This window comes from Chrysochloris asiatica, unplaced genomic scaffold (genome assembly GCF_000296735.1).
Source record: "Chrysochloris asiatica unplaced genomic scaffold, ChrAsi1.0 scaffold00003, whole genome shotgun sequence".
NCBI classification, from domain to species: Eukaryota; Metazoa; Chordata; class Mammalia; order Afrosoricida; family Chrysochloridae; genus Chrysochloris; species Chrysochloris asiatica.
This window is the reverse complement of record NW_006408521.1, coordinates 46628495-46648105: the sequence shown is the minus strand read 5'-3', so window position 1 is coordinate 46648105 and position 19611 is coordinate 46628495. Positions and strand designations below refer to the sequence as shown.

The window sequence follows — 19611 nt, the reverse complement described above, 5'->3', positions numbered from 1 at the left end:
ATCTCCTAAATAGCTTTCTTAAAATGTGTGTCACAGCAGTATAAGTTTTTCCTTGTCTTCTCTTTTCATGCTGCATTCAAATGTTAGCTAAAATTTTATCGGGCCTGCTTTTAAAGATCTTTTCCAGTGACATCTAGAGGTCTGGCTAGCTAAAAGAATTGAAGCATTCTTCATCATGGGACACAATGCGTGGGCTTCTGGAATAGCTGACTAATCTTTGAATGATGAGATGTTTTTTCCCCCCTCATTCCTAGTTTCTCACATGGTGATAGAGGAAGTTAATTTTATGCAGAACCATCTTGAAATAGAGAAGACTTGTCGAGAAAGCGCGGAAGCTTTGGCAACAAAGGTAAGAGACGGTTCAAATGCAGGAGCTCTTTCTTCCTCTTGTGCTTTCTCAGTTCAGCCTGGTTTTCCATCTAGTGGCTTCTGCCCTTTTATTTGTGCTTTTCTGTCTAATCAGTTTCCTGCGGAAGAAAGTGTTGTAAGGTGTTGGAATCCTGGAGTATGATTCTGTAAATATCTGCCTGCATGCAAGGGGTATTTGATTCTGCAAAGAGCTTGTGTGCTTGTTTGTATTTATGCCCACGTAGCAAAGTGGTTTCAAATCGGGCTGCTAACCTTAAGGTCGGCAGTGTGAAACTACCAGCTTTTCCGTGGGAGAAAGATGAGGCTTTCTGCTCCCGTCAAGATTTGCAGCCTTGGAAACCTTGTGCAGGGTCACTATGAGTGGGAACTGACTCCATGGTACTTAACAACAACAACAAATGACTTTTTTGAATAGGAAAAAGTCCCAGGGGGCTTTGCTCAACTGAACTTTCCAAAAGCATCTATCTGTACATTTAGTTGAAATGATGGTAAGCAAGTCTCAGCCTAACCTGGTGTGACAGAAAACAGTAACGAGTGCTTCATGTTTGAATCAGATGGAAAAGTCGTGTGAAGCCGTGCCTTTCAGGTGGTTATTTGTGAAAGCAAAGCGAGGGCATGCTAAAGGTGACCTCTGGTTGCTCCACTGATTGCTTCTAGCTGATGGGTTTACCAAGTGTGTAATTTTCTATATTCTGTCTCATCAGAAGTACATTATTATTAAAGAATGTGTTTATCTCTGTCTTATGTATTTTGGGTTGGGTAAAATGCATCTGAACCACTTCATCAGAAAACGGATTACAGTAATTTTCCACCAAATTTCATTAGTAATGCTGGTTGTGTTTCTTCTCCCATCTCCCCCTTCCAAAGTCTTTCTGTGAATGTGACTGAAGGTCTCCTACGCAGAAAGAAATAAACAAACGGACTCCCTTTTTGTTACATTCCCAAGTTTTCTTGATGGAGGTATTTGCCTCATTGTTTGCAATAAGGACACAACAACATTACAGTTCATGAGCTGTTCAGTCAGAACCTAATTAAGTAAAGAAGTGTGTATATATGTAACTTCTGCTCCTTGTCTGAAGTTCTTTTGTTTAAGTGCCGTCTAGTCAGTTCCAACAAACGCATAGCGACCCTGTATAGGGTTTCCCAGGAACGACTAGTGAGTTTGAACCACGACCTTGCAGTTCAAACTGACCTTGAGGTCAAGTGCTTATCCTAGAAAGCCATGGCTTTCCAAACAAGGCTGGTGTGGGAGTTCAGTGGTCCACGGTACTATGTGGATTCTCTTTGGTTTCCTTCATGTCTTCTTTTGCAATAAGTAGAGAATGATGTACTTAGAGCATATAAACTGCTAAGGATAGTCTCTGGCTGTGTTTTCTTCTATTATTAAATTTGCAATGGTAGAGAAGGGGGTCTTCCTGCACTTTTAAACTTGCAGCTTGCTTTTCTGTATAGAACTCTGACCCCTCCTCAGGACTGGCACGAGTGTTTGAAAAGAGCAGTGGTTTGGGAGGCGGTATGTACAGGTTTTGTCATTGTGGACACATGTAACTTTGGGCAGTTTGCTTCCTCTTTCTGAGCTGCTGCTGTCTTCTATTAAATGACCTGATGGACCAGCGTTAGGAATGGGGTGAGAGCAGGGTGCACTCTTCTTGTTTCATCGTTGGTCCATAAATGACCCCCTTTTAAGAACTATTTTTAGTCTCCTTTCTCTTTTTAAAATAACAGGTGGCTTCGTGCAAGACAATTCTTGGCCATAATTGTCTTGTTCTAAATGTCAGTATGGACTTAGAGTGTAGTCTTAAGAATACCCCAGACCCACTCTTTGTTAGGATTGTGCCCCAGAAGTGAGTATGTTGAAAAAGTTTCTGGTGACTATTATGTTCATTCCTGGTTATGAACCACTAAAGCTATTTTAGTAATTTAATCTTTACCATAGAATCCTCTAAAATACGGCTTGTCACCTATTACTTAAGGTGCCTTTTTGAAAATGGACACATAGGGTGCTTTTGAGAACATAATCTGGACTCTGGGGCCCTGGACTAAAAGCCAACCTACCAAACCTACTTATTCAAATACTATAGGTTTTCTTATTGGATGTGGAAGGAACTACAGCTTTGAAAGGAAAATTTGGGCACCTCATTATACATGTGATCAATAAATGTCCTGATTTAGGTATCAGTTGTCATTTTAAGGTAAGCTCCATTTTCTGAGCAGCGAAAATTCCATGAATTCTTTTATTTATAAATCTTTGCCATCAAATTAATGATGAATACCAAGTTTAATTCTTATGACTCAGTTTGACCTTACAATTTAAACAAAGGGGGGCAGGATACTTGGCCTTACTAAACTGTACAGATTAAACTAATATACGTAGACCAACTATTTAAGTCCTGTGGTCTAAAACCGTTTAACATGTTCATGTTGTTTCTTTCAATCTTCATTACAATGTACCCAATAAAAACAAACAAACAAACACAACAACTGTAATTTATATTTGAATCTGGTGGAAGGTACAATGACTATGGGGTCATAAAAGATTTATTTTTGCCCTGTGACTAAAGATAGATGAATTCCAAAAATAAGTAATATACTATTAACCTATGACTCAATAAAAGTGTGTTGTTGTTAAGTGCTGTCGAGTCGAATCAGTTATGAGTCATAGTAACCCTGTATGGAGTTTCTGAGGAGAGGCTGGTGGATTTGAACTGCTGACCTTGTGGTTAGTCCATTGCTTATCCTGCAGTGCCTCAGCAGGACTTCCAGTGAAACATAACTACTATGAAATTGCTTAGCCAAAATTTTTGAGTTCATAGTCCTCAAAAATACTCAGTATGTACGCAAATTCTCATGTAGAGATATGTTCGATTTTTTTCTTTCAAAATATGAAAATCGTGTTTAGAGAAGATTCAGGAAAATTTCTGGCTGACTTTTGCTTGAACTAATTACTTTGTTAAACAGAGTAGTCATGATACAGAGTCTCCCGGTGGTGGGAATGGCTGCTGAAAGATTAGAAGATCCAGTTCATCCAGAGACAGCTCAGAAAAAAGTTCTGGCAACCTATTTCCAAAAGAATCAACTGTTGAATACCCTGTGGAGTGCAGTTCTGATCCACATGGAGTTGGCATGAGTGGAGGTCGACTTATTGACAGCTGACTTGTAGCCAGACAGCAGCTAGTAGATTTTGGTACCTGGTTTGATCGAGGCATCAAACATCTTCTGAAGACAGAACCGTTACCTCCACGTAGTCCTCACTCACTAGCTCTCTCGACTTTTCACAGTGTGACAATATTAAAAAATCTACTTTCCAACTATTTTTCACATTAACAATGCATGTCTGGCAGTGACAAATGCCAGGGTGCGAGGCAAGAGTAACAGTGGCTGTGATGGGTAAGGTTACATGTCAGTTTGGCTGAGCCGTGATCCCAGGTGGTTTAGTTAGTTATGTCATGTTGTGATTGGACAGTTACATAGTGATGTAGTCATTCTCCGTCTTCTGATTTGATATGGTCATTCATTTTCAGATAATGCTTACTTCTGCAAAACGACCTCATCTTTGAAATCTCATCATGTTACTAAGTGAGGAACAGGCATTTTTGGTTCTCCAGTATTCTTGTGATGGTATTCTGGGAAGTGAAGATGTTAAGCATCAGATGGCGAAAGTGAATAGTTGTACTTTTTTTCATGAGTATCTTGAAGGCAGTAAAAATGCAGAGAGGAACGCATGGGACTTTAAAACATTCATGGAGAAATGGAATGAAAAGATTGTGGAATTTGCTATGAATTGTTTTGAAGCCCCCTTATAACCTTGGTTGGCAAAAACTAGCTGATTTACAAAAGAAAGTAAGACACAAAAATGAAACCTCTTGTTACTATTAATAGCTTTACTTAGAGAATTCTCACTAAGGTTAGTGTATTTAGTACTATATATGCGGTATCTCATTTGATCTTCATAGTGCCCTATGGATTGAGACTATTTTAATCTCTATAGTTTGTTGATGAGAAAAGTTTATCCCTGGAAGGTTTAATTCTAGAGGAAGAGACTTAATATTGTGTAGCCCTACATCAGTGACTCTTTGTCTTGACATACATATCCAGGAAAGGTGCCCTGGTTTGAGAGGTGACGAGAAGACTCCTCATTCCTCCAGTACTACACTGCAACAGTCATGGTTTCAGACAACCACAACCGTGCTTACTTGACTTTTCCATTGGAAGGAAGAGGACTAGGGGGCAATCATGGATCTCATTGATTGTCCTTGACTCTCCTAATGGGATTTGAGGAGCTAGAAACTGGGTGCACAATGAGGGACACAGGGTAAAGGCTATGTCTGAGTCTCTGGATAGCGTTCCCCAGGTTCCTCAGGAAGAATCCAAGGTTCTTAGCCATTTCCAGCTTGTGTGTTGCTGTGATGCTGAAAGCTATGCCACTGGTATTTTAAATACCAGCAGGGTCACCCGTGGTGGACAGATTTCATTGGAACTTCCAGACTAAGACAGATGTGGAAGAAGGAGAGGTGGGCCACTGCTGAATGGCTGACCACTGAAAATCTTATGTTAGCAGGAGAATTCCCTGTAGATGCCAGTGGACTGTCTTATGTTTCAGACCCTGCCCTGGGGAAAGCTGCACCCTATGCAAGGCAGAAACCTATCAGTATTTTTCCACTAAAATGAGTGATAGAAAAAGGTAGTAAGTAAGACTCAAAGGTGGAAAATGTGCGAGAGACTTAGGAAAACAGGACTGTTCTGTCAAGGTTCAGCACTCACAAGTTTCACTGGATTTAGGGTCCATTTTATTGAGGTCAGAATCAGATCACCCAGATTGAAGTGGGCTGGGCTCTCTCTGTGCGAAACCCCAAGGTTCCATATGAGCTCATGTGAAGGGCCTAAGGCAAGAGAAGTACCTCACGTGTCATTCTGGTGTAAGATCTAAACTTGCAAAGTTTAGTTTTCCAGTGACTTATGTTTCTGAAGACTGTTAATGACTAGGAATGAATTGAAATTTGTTTTAATCTATACTAGTATGGTTGACTCCTTGGAAAACCTATGTAGCATCGATAAGGGTTGGAACTGACTCAATGGCACTTAACAACAACAAAATATGTCCTATCAGTTATAATTGGCGTTTCCACAGGCTGCTGACTGCCATCCAGGTATCAGGTCTTAGTTAAAACATTATGTTTGAGAGTACAAAGTGTAACTAGAACCTTATTTGATGGTAGTTGCTCGTTGTCATTTCCTGCTGTGAATGTTGATGGATGTGTCAGACAAGAAATCCAAATAGCTTATCTATTGTTTTAAAACCCAAGACACTCATTTGCTGTTAAAATAACCGCTTTTCGATTTTGTATTAGCTAAATAAAGAAAATAAAACACTGAAGAGAATCAGCATGCTATGCATGGCAAAGCTGGGACCGGATGTGATAACTGAAGAGATCAACATCGATGGTGACGATTCGGCTGCGGACACAGAAGGTGCCGGAGAGACGTGTGTCTCAGTGCAGTGTCAGAAGCAAATCAAAGGTGGGACACACAGCTTAGTCATTGAGCATAGTTTTGGCTCCCATGAGGACAATGCTTCTTAACTTTGTACATCGGAATCAATGTGGGAACTTTAAAAGATAGTTGGTCTAACCCCGTCTTCCCCACCAGGAATTGTGATTTAATTATAAGCCCAGGAAGTCGCTTGGTTGCGAATCATCATGGTAGGATATAGCAACTGTGCTTTATACTTTCTTGTTTGGATTTAGACACTTTTGAAAACTTTGTGTTGATAGCAATAGCTGGTTAGACTATACATTTGTTACGAATATAGACTCTGTGTTGAGATACCTTTGTTAAAAGAAAGCACGAGTGAATAAAAATATCCTTAACTGAGCACCTCCTGTGGGTCTGGTTCGCTGTTGGAATCTTTGAGGAAGATTCCTTCCCAGTTTGCGTAGTCTCTGCTCTCAAACGGTTTCCCATCTGATTCAGGCAGTGGGCTATACTGACTGTGCTATATCAACATCTGGCTGGGTCATTGAGGAGTGCTGTAAGGCAAGATCATGTGATGTAGTTGGCGGTTCTGTGCCGTGGAGTTGGTTCCGACTCATCGTGACCCTGTATACGGTTTTCCGAGGCTAGAAATCTTTACGGGAGCAGACAGCCTCATCTGTCTCCTGTGGAAACACTGGTAGTTTTGAGCCGCTGACCTTGAGGCTAGCAGCCTGAGTCATAAGCACTATGCTACCAGAGCTCCTGAAGATCATGTGATCTATCTATTTAATATTCATGGGTCTTATTCACAGAGCCCTGGTGGTGCTGTTGGGTAGGCATTGGATTTAGGCAGGGTCAGTGGTTCAAACCCACCAGCCACTCCAAGGGAGAAAGATGAGACTGTCTGCTCCCATAAAGATTTACAGTTTTAGCCTTGAAAACCCTATAGATAGGGTTGCTATGAGTTGGAATCAACTCAGTGGGAGTGGGTGGGTGGTCTTATTCATGTGTGTTTAACATAAACACGTTGTTCATGTTAAATGTGTAGGAAAGCTGGTTTGGACCCCATAACTATTGGAACAGTTTAGCTTCGTGCCTATGTCAAAGGGAGTGCACCTTGTTTGATAGATACTTTCCATTCAAAGTATAAATGGGGAAGGATGTTGCAAATACCATCTTTCCCTAACCCTGCGTCCCCTTAAACCCGCTGCCGTTGTGTAACTTCCAACTCATAGCAACAGAGTAGAAGAGCTCCATAGGATTTCAAGGCTTTAATCTTTGTGGAAGCGGATCGCAACCACCGACGCTTCAGTTAGCTGCAGAGCACTTACCCATTGCTCTACTGAGGCTCCTCCTGTACCTTTACCGAAGACAAGATCAAATTGGTAGGAAGTTTAACGGACGTCCTTTTGCTCATGACTCTCCTCTGGAACAGCCTCTTGTTCTTGCTCAGGATTAGCCAGCCAGTGGAGAAAGTGATTTAGAAATAAATCTCTGAGAACTTCAAGCTGAGTTCTTGTTAAAAGTTGGATTTAGTTTATAAACAACTACCTAGCAGGTTTCTTATTGCCCCTGGAGATGGGTAAGAACTTAAAACAGTTAAAAACCAAGTAGCAGAACAGCCGGCCTGGGTCTAAATGGAAGTACTTTGTGCTAATCTGTGTACGTTTTTGAACATTTGAATGGTGGAAGTATCTCCGTCTAACACCAGAAGCATTTACGCTTACAGTTGCTGATGTTTTCATTCTAGTAACATGCTTCTCATTAAGTCTCAATAATGAAAAATATTAAATAAATTAAGAAACAAAACACCTACAATTCTGGAGAGAAAATTACTGGCATTAACCCTTCTTTCAAATAGCTTATATTTTGAGTCAGTTCAAATAATGTTTAAGGGCTGTAAATTGGCTGCAAATCAGGATTTTTTCTTCAAATCAAAATCTCCAAATTATTAACTGCCCAGTTGTTTGTTTATATTGTATTGTGACAAGAACCCACGGCCATTGTGAAATAATAAAGAAATTAGTACACTGCTTTAATTTGTATTGCTTAAAGCTTAAAAAAGAAATCTACTTCCAAAATGCAGGTGGTTTTCTAGAATATGGGTTTAATAGAATAGAAAACAAGATCTGGTACATTTAATGTAGTAAGATTACCTGACAGAAAATTGCTCCTAACCATGGCTAATGGAGCTCTGTGGCTCTGTAGGATAAGCATTGGGCTGCTAACCACAAGGTAGGTGGTTTGAACCACCACCAGTTGCTCCAAGGGAGAAAGATGAGACTTTTTGCTCCCACAAATCAAGCCTCAGGAACCCTGTATCCCTATATAGAGTTGCTGTGAATTGGATCTGTCTCTGTGGTACTCAGCGGTAGCAACAGCAGCATGGTTGAGTGCCGTTGAGTTGGTTCCGACTCATAGAGATCCTGTATGGGATTTCCAAGAATCAGCTGGTGGGTTTGAACCTTCGCAGTCTAGTGCTGGCAGCTCGAATGAGATCCCATTGGCCATTGCATCTTCATTTCTACTTTTATTGTTGAATAACCTTGATCTTAAGGTGTACTTGGTCTGGCATTTTAAATTATTCGATCAGATGCTTGCTTCTTTTCAAAACAGATTTTTTTCCTATTGTGTTCTCTTCCCACCACCCCCATCCCATCCCCACTCTTATTTTCTCTTTAAAATGCAGAACTTCAAGATCAAATTGTATCCATTCAGGAGGAAAAGAAGACTTTAGCCATTGAACTGGAAAATCTCAAGAGCAAACTTGCAGATGTAATTGAAGAAGTACGTATCTTAGATCTGAAGGCAAGGCCTTTGGTGTCTTTTAAGCTATTTGGAGATTGGCTAAGTTAGAAACTGTCTACTGGAAGCTGTTTCATTTCTGCTGGGAGAGCCATATGCAAATTTCAGTCTTCTCGCCCTTGTTTCACATATTCAGTGGAGTGTAGAGAAGAGGCTTCAGCACGCATGTGCCACTGTCTAGACTAATGAGCAGGACACCAGACTGATACTCAAGTGCCCCCTGTCATTGCTCTATTTTGACTGCATGTGTGTGCAAATATCAGGTCCGTGTCAAGTCTTCCACCTTATTGTGGTGGTGAAGAAGAAAATAGGTATTTTACTTCTTTAGTATATGGCTGGCCCAGTGAGAAGAACTGTCCTCCGTGTCCCTTCAACACAGACAAGTGTGGTGGATGGTAGAATCAGTTTGAGTCTTTAAAGAATCTTTTTTTCACTTTTGAATTGTCTTTAAGAGCAAAAAGAGATTATTGCCTCTCTTTGCATGATCCTTCAAATAAGGATCTACCTTTGCAAATCTCCATCTCACTTGTGTATGACTAAATGACTCAAGTGCTGATCTCTGTTTGGATTTTTTTGCATTAAAATTAGCAACTCTGAATATAGTAGAGCATATGGGAGTAGTTACAAAAAGCTCAAAATAACCAAACATCTGGAGGGAATGATTCACTGGACCTGGGGGCTCAGGACCATAATTTCAGATGACCCCTAGGTTAATTGGTATCCCATAGTACACAAAAACAATGTTCTACATCCTACGTCGGTGAGCGATTGGGGTCTTAAGACCCTCTGAGTGGCAATCTAAGGTACAACTATCTGTCTTCGCCCCTTCCCCACCCCCCACCCCCCATAGCTATTACTTTCAAGGCATGATTACCACACTGTGATCGTCAGGACTGATACAGTGCCAACTGGCATTTGAAGCTAAGCTCTGTACCAAGTGTACAACCTGTCTCTGAAGCTTTAAGGAGAACTTTAATAAAAGCCGAAAGCAGCAAAGTCAATTTCTGCTTTCAGTTGTAACTTCGTGTTGAAAGTTGAACAGCAATTTCAGTATCTCAAGTTGCCATGTGCCAGATTTTAAATTCTGGTGGTTTTTTTCTCTCCTCACATTCTCACACTTTTTTTTTTAGGTAAATAAAGTCAAGCAGGAAAAAGCTGTTTTGAATTCAGAAGTTCTTGAACAGAGAAAAGTCTTAGAAAAATGCAATAGAGGTATGCATGTGTGTTGGGTTTTTTTCTCAAAGACATATACTGTTGGTTTTATGGATGTCTGTTCCGTGGGGTTTTAGGCCTGTGCCCAGACTCTGTAGCCAGAATCTCCTCTTGTACTGTTTTCCTAATGTCTTGCCGCAGACTTTCCCTATTCCTGTTATTTTATTAATCGTGTTAGAATCTGGAGACATTTCTTTTGAGGAACTTGAGATTCATTCGTTTTGAAACTTCAAAACTAACTACTGCTTCTCTTCTACGCTACATTCTATGATTTGGACCATACTGTCTGCTCAGTGCTTATATGTTTGGTACGTTGTAGGAGGAGGTTAGGATGTTTGCATAAATACATGCAATATATATGGTGTGATAAAATTGTAAGTTAAGAGGACATGGGGAATGGATCCAAGGGAAAGTGAGAGTGTAGATTGGTACCCAGAGTGTGTTACCATTCGAATGTTTCACCGCTTGCCCACCCGTGTGCCAGAAATCTGGCTCTGAGCTGCCTAGAGCCCAGTGTGATGAGGGGTTTATGATCACTTGTAAGAATCCCATGAACACACACACACATTGGTCGGGAGGCACAGACTTGGTATTGGAGTGAAAGGACATTTCTGCCATGGCTATGCCCAGAGAAAACTCTGTAACGTTCTAAAATATGATCTTAATCATTTTTGTTATGAAATAGCCGCCAGTCTCATAGGACTTTTTCTGATGTTTCTCAGTTTAGGCCAAGGGGGTGATGCCCTTGTGCAGTTCTGCAAAAGCCTAAGGAAGAGGACTTAGGTGTTTTTTGTTGTTTCTGACTCCTTCAGTTACTGAAGAATGGGTTAGGGTTTAATAACAGTCTTTTTCCTCTGAGTTCAGGAAATCTTCCAGCTTTTCCAGGTTTTCCCATGTTGTTCTAGGTGGTGGCTCTCAACCTGTGCTCATTTATAAATTGGGATTAAAAATGATAATAATAAAGCATTTTGTGGTTCGGTGTGGATGATGCTCTAGATTGTTGTAGTTCCTCAGCTCGCTCTTCATATAAGATGGTGGACATGGTGTAGGAGGATTCTCAGTTGAGACGCACTATGGTAGAAACCAGGTTCTACAAAGGGTCCGTCTTGCCTCCAGAGAGCCCCAACTAGAATGAGAGAGGGGTTATAGAAATCAGTGCACTAGTAGGGCCAGCCTAATTTCTTTCAGAATCCATGTCAAAAAGACCTAGACCGTGTGAAAGTTTACTTTTTTTTTTCCAGTATTCTGGACCTAGAAAAGAGAGTCCATTGTCTTTGTTAGGGATTCAGATAGTCATATCTTTGTTGTTTTCATGAAATTTCTTGGTTTTTTGAAAATAAGGCTGCAAATCACGTAACCCTCAGGGACATTTAATTCCCATCCTAAACCACCACTTACATTGCTTAAGACTGTATGTGTCTTTGGTCTGCGGAGGCAGTAGATTTAGACTACAGAGTCTGAAATGCTATGTCATTACACAGCAACCCAGTCCTTAGTCAGTTAGGATTGAAGTGCCCTGGTGGGACAGTGTGTGAGAGCAGCCATTAAGAGAGTCTTTTCAAAGATTTTATTGATAGGACTCAGTTCAGGTTTGAGGGGCCTCTTTAGAAGGTGATAGAGAGGCTAATGTGTTGTGCCTAATTTCTAACCGTATCATCACTGCCTCCAGCATCACTTTCAGCATCACACTTTAACAAAATAAACCACCAAATAGCACACGTTGTGTGGAATTCATGCTGCTCTTACTCAACAGGACCGTTTTCTTGAAGGTTTCTATCCCACAGTCATTCTTTAGCTCTGAAAAGTTGGTGGTTCAAAACCACCAGCCGCTCTTGCTTAACCTATACAGGGTCATTGTGTTAAAACCACTCAATGGCACACAACAACAACAACAACAACAACATTTGGACCTGAATGGCCCCATGACTGGTTTTTCTTCATTGTAAACGTACATAACACATAAAAAGTACAAACGTCCCCTCTGCTCTTTTACTTAGGTAACATACTTTTGGGGAGTGAGAAGTTGAAAGATTTATATATATTTTTTTAAAAATCTGACATTTACAATCCAGAGATAAGCACTATTAATGTTAACATCTGGTTTTCCATTCTTTAAAATATTCCTATGCAGACATTGGATTGTTTTACTCAATCTGTTTAGAAGATACAAGGGGCTTTTAAAAGTTCATGGTAAAATGGAAGTAAGAGAAGATCAAGAAAAATTTCTTTGAACTTTCTGACGCTCTCTCTTATATGGAAAACAAGGAGAATACTAGGGAAACACATAATTCTTTCCCTGCTGGTATCTTCCAATCCCCCAAGTATCACTCCCTAGTCATAGCCTTCTCTTGGGTTTTTTTTTTTTTTTCCCCCTCCCTTTTTGTATAAAGTTTTGCCAAATATGTATTTATCCCCAAACAGCACATTGTCTAATTTTGCAAGTTTAGAATTTTTTATATAAAAACTGTTTTGCATGCCTTCTTCTGCAGCTTCGTTTTCTTGTATTTGTGAGACTTATTCATGTTGAAGCGGATAGCTGTGATTTTCACTGCCAGATAGAATTCCAATTATGAGATGATTCTACCAGAGTTCACGTGTCTGCTAGTCTGTCGGTGAACAGTCAGGGTCTTTCCAGTGTTTTACTATTTAAAGTCACATTAATCTGAAAAATTCTTAGACAGGCCTCCTGGTATATCTGTCTGAAAGTTCCATTAAAATGTATGCCTAGACATCAAATTTTGTTTTCCACTTTATTTCATAATGCCAAGTTGCTTTTAAGTAGACATGCCTGGAGCAGTGCCCGACTCCATTGTTCAGGGTCCTCTCCAACACTTGGCCTAGACATACCTTTTGCCAGCTGTGAAAACATAACTCTTTGTGTTTTCTCTGCATTTCCCTGATCACTCATGCAGATGAGCATCTTTTCGCAGATCTATTACCTTTGACAGAGTGCTCGTGAGGTGCTGTGGATTAATATGCTAGACTGCTAAATCATTTAAACTGCTTGGTCAGAGTTCAAGCTCACCAAGCCATTCCTCGGAAACCCAATACAGGGTTGCTATGGGTCAGAACCAACTCAATGGCACTTAACAAAAACATTACCCTTCACATCTCTCCTCCTCGTTTGTTAAAAAAAAAAAAAGGGACTCATTCTGCACTCATTTTTTTGCACCTTAAAATATTTTTTGTTATATCATCAGTGACCTTCCAGTAAATGTGCTTTTGCAACATAATTGGAGCGGATGCATGCGGGCGGTTCCTTATAAAAAGCACCAGTTACTGCTCCTTCAGTGTGAGACCCATCAGTGTTGCATTATTTTCACCAAGGATGTAGAAGGCATTTTCGTAACTAAGTATCTGTATGGACTCATGATGTGTTGTTGCCTTAGTATATACATTCCTGGGAGCGGGATTGTAGAGTCAAAGGGAGCTTAGATTTGCCAGGTTGCCCTCTAAGAAGGTTTTTATCACTTTGTATTCCAACCAGCAGTGGCTGAGGGTTTGAAGAATCTTCTAGGTACTCTTTTTGCCACCTGTCTCCCTGATCATTTGTGTAACGTGTGGTCTGGTTTCCTTTTCTCGTCCTTTGAAGTGTCCATGCTAGCAGTAGAAGAATATGAGGATATGCAATTAACTCTGGAGCTGGAAAAGGATCTTCGAAAGAAAGCAGAGTCTTTTGCACAAGAGGTGAGTATCTCATGGAGACTTAGGTTTTGGCTGTGAAGCTGCATGAGAACATCCTATTTTGAGTTACGAGTCCGCTGGTTTAGGGCAGCAGTTATGAAATAGCAGTAAGAGCCCTACAGTTGGTATCAGGAGATCTGGGTTCAGGAGATCTGCGTTCAGTTTTTGTCCCTGTCTTTGCATGGCCTCAGAGGACAGTCCTACAGCCTCTTGGGACTTCCCTTTTTCCATCTGTAAAATGGGGGATGATGCCTACCTAATGAAATTTTAGATTTTAGAATCACATGGTGCAATTTTAATTAATTTATTTATTTTTAGAAATTGTCAAATGTTTTATTTTACTTGGACCCACAATCAGTGCTCATTGAAGCAGCATGTAAGAAATCAAATGATACATTGCATTAGGCAAAGCTGTTGCAAAGGATTCTTTTTTTAAAGGTTTTATTGTGCATTGAGTAATAGTTTGCATTGGAGAACATAGGTTTTGCACTCATCTGATCAGATTGCGTATCATTGCAATGATTACAATCCACTACATACATCACCATTCAACAGTATTTACTTCTGTTCCCTCTTGTATACAAAAACATTCAGGAATATATACACATTGAAACAACCCAAGGGCACATTCTGCAAGCCTGCCTACTGGCTGACGTGATGCAATTTTTTAAAGAACTATTTTGCAAACCACAAAATGCTATATAGGGGAAAGGATTTCTAGTTAGGGCTGCCCATTACTTGTGATGGGAGGTCCAGCTTCTGCACAGATACCTGTGAGTCCCCAACAGCCTTCAGAATCTGGGATGCAGCCCCATATGCCATCTCAGATAACAATCTCATGGTATCAGTATTTCTCTTCAGCTGCTGTTCAGCGCTCGCATTGTGTGAATGGAGTCTTCCGCCAGCTGTGGACATTGTGTTGTGTGTATCCATGAGCTCGGCCTTTCATCAGTGTGGTGATTTTCCTCTCATGTTCAAGATAAAGTCTGTACTTCTCATGTTCCAATTTACTGTTGTTGATATGCGGGCATTGGGTGTTTGTTCCATGGCTTGGGGCCTGCTTTCCTGAGATGACAAGGCACCAGTCGGCTGGACCTTAGCAGCTCAGGGTATTGATCTGCTGGCCATGAATGCTCCCTTCTGTAGACCTGTTTTGCATCTATGCATACTATGGACTGAAGGAAAGTAGCTGAGGAAAGGAAAAGCAATCATAGGTAGAGGTATCGGAGGTGTAGAAGGGAGACAAAGCATGGGGGTGTGAGAATGACACCTGAAATTCAGATTCCGTACAGGAGTCTCTGTGTGCATCAGTGTACCTGTGTTAATGACGAACTCTACAAAAGGTCTGGTCTAAACAGATCTGATTTGAAATATTATGATTCATTTTATTCAGAGAGTTTAATGAGAGGTGAGTAAATATTGTTCTCCTTGGAAGAAGAAGAAGAAGAAAAGGAAACAGAAGTGAAGTGTGTCAAAGCTTTCTTGAAGGAAGCGGCGGTGATGGAAATCATAAGATGAAATAAACAGTTGAGCAGAGTGGTGGAGATGATGTGAAAATGTGGTCTCGTTCTGACCTGAATGCCAGGGCCTTCCTTGGAGAGACAGTTTCCGTTTTCCATCAGGTGTTTGTACAATAATGTTGGAATACAAAGCAGCTTGAAGGAAGACTTGATGGCAAAGGCGAGAGATGGGAGAAGCAAGATTCCATTAATGATATAGAATGGATGATGTACTCTGTCGCTTACCTTCTGGCCGTAAGCCTTAGAGATTGGTAGAAACAAGGATGCTGACTTGTTAACCCAGATTGAGGAGGAGGTAGAGGTTAGAGGGTGGAAAACAAGAGCAGCGGCACGTATGATAGCGTATGTATGTGAGGCGCGTTGATTTTACAATACCTAACTTCAATCAACAAAATAACGAGAAGACATCTTTTTCATTTTTTTTTTAATAATAGAGTTCAGTTGGAACCAGCATATTTTCCCTTATGCATGGTTTAAAAATTCTCAGGTTTTCAACACATTGTTGTTGTTGTTAAGTGCCATGGAGTCGGTTCCGACTCATAGCGACCCTGTACAGGGTTTCCGAGGCTGTAAATCTTTACAGGAGCAGATCGCCTCATCTTTTTCCTGCGGAATTCAACACATAACTACTGCTAAAATGGTACATAACTTAGTTTTACAAAAGCGATTCCACCCTGTTGTCTTTTGTTCCTTGGGGCACTCAGCAGACATCCCATTCAGCATCTGCTGTGCGCAGGCGCTGTGCTGATACTGGGAATTCCGTAGTGAGAAAAGCAAACGTGGTCCCCTGTCTTTCCAGAGCTTTAGCATCTAGAGCCTTCAAAATAACATTTCTTTTCAGCTAATTTATTTTATGGTTTTGTTTACAAAAGGAACGTGCCAGGGGGTTTCCAGAAGTTTTTGGGAAAATGGAATTAGAAGATAAGGGAGTTTTACCACGAGGGGGCTTTTGGAAGCCCCCTCCTATATTGTTGTTGTGTGATGTCGGGTCTAGTCCTACTCAAAGCAACACTGGAGGTCAGAGCAGAGCTCCCCGTAGGGTTTCTCACCCTGTAATCTTTACAGGAGCAGGTTGCTAGATCTTTTGTCCCACAGAGCCAGTGGGTGGGTTCAAACCACCCAATTTTGGGGTCAGCAGCTTAGTGCTTAACCATCATGGTCCTACCAGGGCTCCTTAGGAGTAAAAAATAAAACTATTCTTAAATTGTGTCAACAAAAACATGATCCTCGAATCAAGAAGAAAATAGACAACTCTTTTAAGTGTGGCGCTGTGGGCTAATGCGTCAGACTGCAAAGTCGTTTGAACTGCAAAGTCAGTGGTTCAAGCTCACCAGCTGCTCCTTGGAAACCCTATTCAGGGACGCTATGGGTTGGAATTGACTCAACGGCACTTAACAACAACAACAACACAACTCTGTAAGTGGTCTGTTTCTTCAGCACAATTTAAATTTTAATGACTTTTCCTGTATTTCTTGAGTATTTTTTTCTTATGATTCAGTTTACTTTTTTTTTTTTTTAAATGTGGATTCCTTGTCTAACCTACATTCTCAATATACATGTGAAAACAATCTATAATTGACTCTTCCCCCTTCCCCCCACCCTATCCCCCTTCCAAGCAATTCAGATGATGTTTGAGTGCTGTTTTGTAAAGAATTATATATATAAAAGACCTAAGATCATCATCTTCTTTTCACTCTTCTTTGGGAAGTTTTATAGATTTTCTGAAATTGATACCTATGGTGTTATTTGTCTGATACAGAAATTAAGGGACCAATTTCCTAACGCTAACCAACAAGTTCTTACTATAACAAACAATCAAATTCATCAGTGTTTAGTAACTTTGAATTTTCTGGAAATTTCCTTAGAAAAGGAATTATGTAAAAGTACTGTATTTTGGTGTTGTTCATTGCTGTTACATGCCATCGAATCGGGTCTGAATCATAGCAACTCTGAATAGGGTTTCCAAAGAGCAGCCACTGGGTTCGAACTACGACCTTGTGGTTAACAGTCCAGGACTTATCCTATGGTGCCTGCACCAGGAGTATTTTAACATTTAGATGGTCTAAGGAGGATTTTTTTTCACAAGTTATCTTGGTTATTTTACAGCAGTTTCTTTCCTTTATATTTGTTCAGCTTATATTCAGGACCTTAGTTTTGCAAAAGGAACCCTGGTGGTACTGGGGGGTAGGCATTGATCTGCTAATAACCTCAAGGTTGGCTGTTCTAATCCACCAGCTGCTCCCGTAAAGGCATACCGTCATGGAATCCCTAGGTAGGGTCACTACGAGTCTAGGTCACTATGAGTCGGAACCGACTTGGTAACTGGTGGTGGTGGTTGTGTGCCTTCGGGTCGAATTTCAGAGTTTGTAAAACTCTATAAATGGGTATAATTTCAGAGCCTGTAAAACATTTCATTGGATTACCCATTGGCCCACTTGTGTAGCGTTAGGGTAAAGAACTAACACAAAGATAGAAAATAATTTTTTTTCAATCAGGTAGCATTGTAAAGGGTTAATTAATATGTAAATTGCTTAATAAGGTGCTCAATAAATATCACTGTTCTTTCTCTCCTTTACTTATCTAGCGTTAACTAATTTAACCACTGGGTTGACTTAAAGTAAAACTTTTGGTTCAGTAAACAGTGAAGGTAGGACCACTGGTAGCACTGTACTGAATTACGAGCTGGGCTGCTAACTGCAAGGTTAGCAGTTCAAGCCCACCAGCCCTTCTGGGGGAGAAAGATGAGGCTTTCTGTTCCCGCAAAGATCTACAGCCTCATAAACCCTATAGAGCGTCGTTATGAGTCGGACCTGACTGGGCAGTACCAAACAATGATGGTAATTAGTCAGGTAGTGAAAACATGGGCCTTGGTATTCGTTCAGGTCACGTTTAAATCCTGGTTTTGCAGCTGTGTCATGTAGAAAGCTGTTGAACTTCTCTAAGCCTCAGAATAGCAGGGAGATAAGGGTGAAAACAGTCCCTACTTACAGGGTTGTTCTGATGATGAGCTGATACAATGAATGTACAGTGGTAGAAGCAGTACATGAACAGAGAATTGCCAGAAATTTCAGCTGGGTGAAGAAGAGGCTATGGGATGAGGGATATCATTGCTGATATCAGATGGATCCTGGCTGAAAGCAGCGAATCCCAGAAAGATGTGTACCTGTGCTTTATTGACACTATGAAAAGACATTCAACTGTGTGAATCATATCAGATTCTGAGTAACGTTGTGACGAATGGGAATTCCAAAAACACTTGCTTGTACTTATGTGGAACTTGCACATCCATCAAGAGGTAGTCGTTTGAACATAATGAAGAGATACTGTGAGGTTTAAGACCAGGAAAGGTTGCACCCTGGTTCTGTCGTTTACCCAAGCTTACTCAGTTTCTATGCTGAACAAACAAACAGTTTGAGAAGCTGAACTGTATGAAGAGGAACACAGCATCAGGATTGGAGAAGACTCACTAACAACCTGCGTTATGCAGATGATACAACCTTGCTTGCTTGTTGAAAATTGAAAGGCCTCAAAGCACTTGCTGATTGATGAAAATCAAAGATTGTAGCCTTCAGTATGGATTGATTATACCTAACAGAAAGAAAACAAAAATATTTGCAACTGGACCAATAAGCAATCTCATGATAAACAGAAAATATTGAAGTTGTCAAGGATTTTTTTTTTTTTTCTTGGATCCACAAACAACATCCATGGAAGCAGCAGTCAGGATATCAAATGACATGTTGCATTGCACATCTGCTGCGAAAGAACTCTTCAAGGAGTTACAAAAGCAAAGATGTCACTTCGAAGACTAGGGTGTGCTTGATACCCAAGGCACGGTATTTTCAGTTGCCTCATGCATGTAAAAGTTGGACAGTGAATAAAGGAGACTGAAGAAAAACTGATTGATGTCTTTGAATTTTAATATTGGCAAAGAATATTTGTGACAAAATCTAGTCTACGGACTACCAGGAGAAGAAATAAGTCAGGGTGCTCTTTAGAAGTAACAATGGGGACCATGTCCATCTCACGTACTTTGGACATGTTATCAGGTGAGACCAGTCCTTGGAGAAAGACTTTATGCTTGGTAAAGTAGACGGTCGGTCATAGAGAGGGAGAGGGGCTGTGTGCTGACAACCGGGGAGCAGGCTTGCAGGGTATACCCTTTGGTTGGTTGATGATGCATGGAGGGGATTGTAATCATAGCAATGAAATGATATATGATAGGATGAATGTAAAACTAATGCTCTCCCATGTAAACTATCACATAATTCACAATAAAACATTAAAAAAAAAAAAAAGTAGAGGGTCAGTGAAAAATAGAAAAACCCTGGAAGAGATGGATTGAGAGTGGCTGCAGCGAGGGGCTCAGACATAGAATTGTTTGTGAGGCGGTTGGTTCTAGGCCCAGGCAGTGCTTTGTTCTGTTATACATGGGGCTGCTATGTGTTGGAACCAACTCAATGGTCCCTAACATGGACAATGATGATTAGTATTAATATATTTCAAAACAATAATGAAATAATAAAAACGGAAGTATTAAATTGTTTTC

The 19611-nt window shown here is 40.6% G+C and overlaps 1 protein-coding gene across 4 annotated transcripts in view; it reads left to right on the top strand.

The window, feature by feature from the left end:
- The window catches only part of KIAA1598 (KIAA1598 ortholog), a 112246-nt gene that overhangs the window by 40812 nt on the left and 51823 nt on the right, over positions 1 to 19611 (top strand). For all 4 annotated transcript variants that reach the window (XM_006831389.1, XM_006831388.1, XM_006831391.1 and 1 more), the window contains 5 exons: positions 255 to 349; positions 5718 to 5886; positions 8531 to 8628; positions 9777 to 9858; positions 13451 to 13545. In XM_006831389.1, coding sequence (XP_006831452.1) covers positions 263 to 349; positions 5718 to 5886; positions 8531 to 8628; positions 9777 to 9858; positions 13451 to 13545 — 531 coding nt within the window. In that variant the 5' untranslated portion in view covers positions 255 to 262. The remainder of the gene's footprint in view (positions 1 to 254; positions 350 to 5717; positions 5887 to 8530; positions 8629 to 9776; positions 9859 to 13450; positions 13546 to 19611) is intronic.